The sequence below is a fragment of the Ixodes scapularis genome, unplaced genomic scaffold (assembly GCF_016920785.2).
Source record: "Ixodes scapularis isolate PalLabHiFi unplaced genomic scaffold, ASM1692078v2 PGA_scaffold12__126_contigs__length_90152505, whole genome shotgun sequence".
Lineage (NCBI taxonomy): Eukaryota > Metazoa > Arthropoda > Arachnida > Ixodida > Ixodidae > Ixodes > Ixodes scapularis.
Genome location: NW_024609838.1, coordinates 89,319,254 through 89,326,324, shown reverse-complemented (window position 1 = coordinate 89,326,324; position 7,071 = coordinate 89,319,254). Strand labels below are relative to the sequence as shown.

Genomic DNA, 7,071 nt, shown 5'->3' with positions numbered 1-7,071 from the left:
CCGCATCTGTGAACTGTAAGACCTCCATTAGTATATCGTTTCTTTTTTTTTCCCCTTCCTTTTTGTACTTATGTCATTCGCGCTTATATCTTGTGCTTTTTGTTTTAATCATTGTATTACCTGTCGAAATCTAAAGTTTATTTTTCTTTCTATCAAACTGGTCTCGATATCCTTTCGCTTCGCGTCGCATACCTGCGAGAGTGAAATAGTCCACTACATTTCTGGCGTCCGCGACAGGACTGCTCTTAATTTCCACCTCAAAGAGCTCCACCTCGCTAGTGTCCGCGTCGGTTGAGAATGGATCTTGAGAAGTTAACGGTAATTGGTAAAGAATTGAGTTTCTCAGGGGCTTCGCTAAAGCAATGGATAGACGAAGAACGCGCACGCGAAAGAGAGGAGCGTCTAACAGAGCGAGAAAGGGCTCGAGAAGTAGAAGCTCAAACGAGTGCTCGTTTAGAAGCAGAACGCACTGTGCTAGAGCTGAAGTTGCGGTTACAAGAGCAGCAAGGAGGATCGATCACTCGGGTTCCAGATGCATCTGATCAGGGTACGTCTCCTAGTGTAGCGCAGGGGTATCGGAGTCCACATAAACTTATACCCCCCTTTAACGAAAGGAGCGATGAATGGGATGCATACATCCAACGTTTTGAGCGGGTGGCAACAAGTCAAGAATGGCCTCCGGAAAAATGGGCCTTGTCCTTGAGCCTATGTTTGAAAGGAGAAGCGTTAAGTGTAATAGGACGCATGGCTGCCGACGATGCCATGGACTATGCTAAACTGAAGCAGACTCTTCTCCAACGATTTCGCTATACTGAGGAAGGATATCGTGCCAAGTTCAGAGAGGCGAAACCAGAGAACTCCGAAACGGGAAGACAATTTCCTGGTCGTCTATTAGGTTATTTTGACCACTGGCAGGAGATGGCAAGGACGGAGCGCACTTATGACGCACTTCGGGACAAAATTGTCTGCGAAGAATTTCTGAACAAATGCCACGAGAAACTAGCAATTTTTATAAAGGAAAGGGGCTGCCAAGGGCTCGACAAGCTAGCAGAAACTGCAGACCACTACCTCGAGGCCCAGGGGTTGGTCAACCTCGGCAAAAAGAAAGAAGAGACTGACAAGCCGACAGGGCAAGTTAGGATGTCTGATCCTCAAGGTGCAAAGAGAAATCTGCAGTGCTTCCTTTGCAATAAATAAGGCCATCAGGCAGCAGACTGTTGGGCCAAATCAAGAGGACCCGATCAGAAGACGAATTTCTGCTGGAAATGTCGAAAAAACGGGCATAAAGCTGAGGCTTGTCCGAAGAAGCAGACGGTGGTGGACAGGCGTCATGTTCTCTGACACGTCGGAAGGATCGTAACGTCTACGGATCTGGAAGTCGTCCATCCGAACGCCTTGCTGGGAAAGCTGAAGAGAACAAAACGGGAACTGACGTTCAAGCAGACGGCATGCCCACGGCAACAGGACTACTCGAGGGTCATCAGGTCACCGTCCTGCGAGATTCTGGGTGTAACTCGGTCATAGTCAAGCGGTCCCTGGTTCCTGGCGTCAAACTTACAGGACGAAACCGCGTTATCTTCCTGCTTGACCGGACAGAATTGTGTCTGCCTGAAGCGGTGGTTGACATTGATTCCCCCTATTACCAAGGCAAGGTGACAGCGACCTGTATGGAAAACCCTCTCTATGATGTCGTTTTAGGAAACGTGGATGGTGTGCGGGATGCCTCCGATCCTAACGTTATATGGAGTATTCAGCAAGACACGCCTCTTCAAGGAGAGGGGACAGCTCCAGTTATTGAGGCAAGCGACTGTGGCAGGTCAATAACTGAACCAGTTCTCATTGAGACGGGCCTTTCATCGGCTGCCACAGAGCCAAACGAGTCACAGGCCGGGGTCGCAGCTAAGCTGGCCTCCCGAAACTCTGGTCAATTACCTGTGGCGGTAGTGAATCAATTGGCCATCAACTCGACGGAGCTGAGCGCCAAGCAGAGAGAAGACAGTACTCTCCAAAGATGTTTTGAAGCGGTTGGGAACAAAGTTGCTACAAGATCAGCTGACATTGAGTTCACACTGATCAACGGAATTTTGTTTCGACGGTACAAATTGCCATCAAAGAAGGAGATGGAGCAGCTCGTTGTTCCAAGCGATCTCCGGGACTTCGTGCTGAAAATGGCACACGAGGGAATTCTAGCTGGACACCAGGGAATTAAACGCACGACAGATAGAATCCTCGAGGAGTTCTACTGGCCAGGAGTTCAAGGAGACGTTACTCGATTTGTAAAGTCGTGCGACACCTGCCAGAGAACTGTCCCAAAGCACCTAGTAGGCCGCGTACCTTTGGGCAACATGCCAGTCATCGAAACACCATTCCAGCGGGTCGCCATCGACATTGTGGGACCCCTATCTCCAACATCTGAGAAGGGAAACCGCTATGTACTCACCATGGTTGACTTCGCGACGCGCTACCCTGATGCGGTTGCGTTGCCAAGCATTGAAATGGAGAAAGTCGCCGAGGCTTTACTAGAGATGTTTTCACGTGTGGGATTTCCCAGAGAAATCATTAGCGATCGCGGCAGATCGTTCATGTCTGGGCTCATGAGGGAGTTCAGCCGGTTGCTTTCGCTTAAACATATGCCAACCACGCCGTACCATCCTATGGCAAACGGCCTTGTGGAACGTTTTAACGGCACGCTGAAACAAATGATCCGACGAATGTGTCAGGAAAGCCCCAAGAGCTGGGACAGAAACTTGGCACCACTGTTATTTGCATATCGGGAAGTGCCACAGACCTCCCTCGGGTTCGCACCTTTTGACCTACTGTACGGTAGATACGTCAGAGGACCCATGGCCATATTAAAAGAGCTCTGGTCAGGGGAGAGTATCGACGACGAGACAAAGACTTCGTACGGCTACATGGTCGAGCTTCGGAAGCGCTTAGACGACACGTGCCGGATAGCCCAAGAGCAGCTCAAGAAAGCGAAGATGACACAGAAAACCTATTATGACAAGAAGACAAGGAGGCGCCAGCTCACTGTTGGAGACAGGGTCCTGCTCCTTTTGCCATCTGACACCAACAAGCTGATCCTGACCTGGAAAGGCCCCTTCACTGTCTTAGAGAGACGAAATGACGTTGACTACGTCATCGACCTTGGAACAAGAACCAGCTTGTTCCACATCAACATACTGAAAAAGTACGAAGAGAGGACAATCGTTGATCAGACACCTCAACGAGCTTCGGTCGCATTCCATGATGGGAATGTTGAGGAAGAAGACCTCCCGTGTGCAACACTGCAACAAAACGAAACTTATCGAGACGTGAAAATATCAAGGGAGCTGACTGCCGATCAACGAGCACAAGTTTCCAGACTCCTGACAACGTACCAGGAAAGTCTGTCAGATGTCCCAGGGAGGACCCACCTGTTAGAGTGCAAGTTAAAAGTCACGACCGACACTCCTATTCAAGTCCATCAGTACCCCATACCATTCTCCATCCAAGAAGCGGTACAGGAGGAAGTAAAAGAAATGCTACAACGGGGCATCATTGAGCCCTCCGAGTCCCCCTATCAAGCGCCCATCGTGATGGTGAAGAAAAAAGACGGGACAATGCGACTCTGCATTGACTTCAGACAACTTAACAAGGTCCTGATTCCCGACAGTGAACCTATCCCAAGAGTGGACATGATGTTTGCAAAGTTGGGAAAAAGCCGGTACTTCTCGAAGTTTGACTTCTCTAAAGGATACTGGCAGGTTCCGCTGCACGAAGATTCAAAGCACATGACAGCTTTTTCTTCCAAGTCTGGATTTTACCAGTTTCGATTTATGCCCTTTGGCATCAAAACAGCACCAGCTGTATTCACCCGGCTTATGAGAAAAGTGGTCGAGGGGGTCTCGAACATCTACCACTACTTTGATGATGTCCTCATCGCCACGGAGTGCTGGGAGGAGCATTTATCGACTCTGGAGTTGTTCTTCCAGCGCGTGAAGCAGGCGGGTTTAACGATCCGTCCCACAAAGAGCGAAATTGGTTTCGCATCTGTCAAATTTCTTGGCCACATCGTTGGGCATGGTCTCCTGCGCCCTCAAGTCGAGACCCTGGAGAAAGTTCAAGCTACCAATCGACCCGAAACAAAAAAGGAAGTGCGATCTTTCCTTGGCCTTACGGGCTACTATAGGGATTTCGTACCCCAGTACTCTGAAATCTCTCACCCACTTACGGAGTTGACACGTAAAAGAGCACCAAACAAGGTGCATTGGGGGAAGAGCGAACAGGCGTCTTTTGACAAACTAAAAGGACTACTGTCCAGCCAGCCCATCTTAAAAGCCCCAGAATTATCAGAACCTTTCGTGTTGCGCACCGATGCTTCGTCGAGAAGTATTGGAGCCGTACTCATGCAGCGCCATAATGATGTGCTTCACCCCGTATCGTACGCAAGTCGTCGACTGCTGCCACGTGAAGCTGCCTACTCGACAGTGGAACGAGAAGCACTAGCCATTACTTGGGCGGTTAAGAAGTTTCACGTGTTCTTATTTGGACGACCATTCATTCTGCAAAGTGATCATCAGCCACTCGTTTACATCAATTCTGCAAAGCATGTAAACAGTCGCGTATTACGTTGGAGCCTAATGCTGATGGAATATGACTTTACTGTTGAGTACATTAAGGGTAGTAACAACGTGGGCGCTGATTACATGAGCCGCATTTCTGTTGCTGAATAAGATTTTTTTTTTGTAAAGGAACAATATCACGAATTTACTGAATTTTTGGAATTGTATGTGTGCCCGGCGGTGCTTATTAAGTGACTTTGGTAAATGTATGTACTTTTGTGTCTGCCAAAAGTGATGTGTTTTTCAATGTGCATTGTGTTGTGATAGACTGCGAACAATAAGACTTCAACGTGCTAGAAGTTGTTTCAGCTGAACAACATTCTCAAGTGGGGGGTGATTGTGATGATTTTGGGGTCAACAAGGTGGGAGCAAGAAAATGAAGAAGAGAAAGAAACAAGAGCAAGCAGTTGGCACGAGAAAAAAAGACCGAGACAAGAGACGAAGACGAGGTAAAAAAAAAAAAAAAAAACGTTCTCGGGACGGACAAGGCAATCATCACGCTCACGGGGCGAAGGCTTGCAGCTATACGCAAGGTCTTCACCCCACGTCGAAGTCTTGCAGCTTTACGCAAGACCTCGTTCCGCCAAGACGGCACAACCAAACCCGGACTCCGCCGCTGCACCAGCAACGAGGAAATGAACTCTGATGAAGCTCGCCGCATCTGTGAACTGTAAGACTTCCATTAGTATATCGTTTCTTTTTTTTTTCCCTTTCCTTTTTGTACTTATGTCATTCGCGCTTATATCTTGTGCTTTTTGTTTTAATCATTGTATTACCTGTCGAAATCTAAAGTTTATTTTTCTTTCTATCAAACTGGTCTCGATATCCTTTCGCTTCGCGTCGCATACCTGCGAGAGTGAAATAGTCCACTACACAAGGTATCTGCGGAATCGCAGCCAACAAGTTGTGTACTGTGGGGCACACTCTACAGAGAGGGTCATCTCATCAGGAATGCCACAGGGCTCTGTCCTCGCTCCGACGCTCTTTCTCATGTACGTGAACGACATGCCACGCAATGACAAGTGTATTCTAGTGCAATACGCAGACGATACATCGATCGCGACGACAATTTCGTCCCAGTCTGGCGCACGTCACTTGTAAAGCTATCTAGAAGATATAGAGAGATGGATCTCGAGACAACACCTCAGCCTGAGCGCATCAAAGAGTTCCGTGATACGTTTCTCAAACTGCAAAAAAACCGACAAGCCCTGTATATACTGTAGAAGGCACTCCATTACCCGCATCAGACCACCTGTCCATCTTGGGTGTCACGTTTTCCCAACACTTGGATTTTTCCGCACATATTGCCGGCGTTATCGCGAAGTCCAGCAGGACGCTTGGCTACATCACCCGCGTCGCAAGGCCAGGTGGGCCGGCGGTCCTGCAGGCACTATATACATCCTTAGTCCTGCCTTCGTTGGAATACTGCTCTGCAGTTTGGTCTCCCCCTCAACAACACCTAATCGAGAGACTGGAGAGTGTGCAGCGCCGCGCAACCCGCAAAATCTGCGCCTGGTCCCCTGGCACGACCGACGTGCTGCACCACACACGGCTCAGAACCCTTGGCTGGCAGCCCCTCGATCAGAGACGGCGGATTTCTCGAGTTCGCGTACTGTGCCGATTGCTCGACGGATTTCTTTCGGGGACTTGCCTATCGGCAGCCGTACGTCTCGGTAGAAGATCAGGTCAGCCCGAACTTCTTCGAGGCAGGACTGTTCGTCACACCGAATCCCTGCTGCCTGCCGCCATTAGAGACTTTTTGACCATACCATTAGTTTCTCGTAGCCCTCTGCCCACATCACACGATGAATCCCGGGAACTTTGCAAGGTATTTGCTAGACTAATGCCTTCGCGTCTGCTGCCATCATGATCTTCACTCCCTCACCCCCTCTTCCTCTTGAATCATAATCATCACCACCTCCATCGTCATCAGCAACATCATCGTCATCACCACCACCTCCATCATCATTCCATCATAATTTTAACGCTTCTAAAGCTGGGTAGTGCTATAACTCCCAACGCACACGGCGGCAGGCTGGCAGACGCACACGCGTAAGGGTTTTTGCCTATCTGCTTTGCCTGGCACGCCGCCGTGTGCGCACCAATTTAAGTGCAAATAAATCACTCACTCACTCACTCACCGCTTGTGCTCCGTTGGCGTCTCACATACGTACCTGGCGCGATTCCTGTTGAGGCCAGCAACGGGCGAATGATGTTACACCCAAACGGCGAGTTGGGCATCGCTGTAGGGCAGACTACACAAACCGCAGCGGCGCGTCGTGCGAATGAAAAAAAAACATTAGCTACACTGGACGTTTTAGCGAAAGGCAAACGAGCTGGGTTTATTTCCAGCACGTAAATAACTTCGGAACGCTGACAGCAGTCGCGGGTCCTTAGGCCTAAACACACCCTTCCGTCCTGGCGTACGTGAACGTTACGGCAGGAAGCATAAAGCGGCCGTAGCGTA

At 49.4% G+C, this 7,071-nt stretch overlaps 1 protein-coding gene across 1 annotated transcript; it reads left to right on the top strand.

Annotated features, from left to right (window-relative positions):
- Positions 1-297: 297 nt before the first annotated feature.
- On the top strand, positions 298-1,197 carry LOC120841274. The gene has a single exon (XM_040212135.1). The coding sequence runs from the start codon at positions 298-300 to the stop codon at positions 1,195-1,197; it is 900 nt and encodes a 299-aa protein (XP_040068069.1).
- The last annotated feature ends 5,874 nt before the right edge of the window (positions 1,198-7,071 follow it).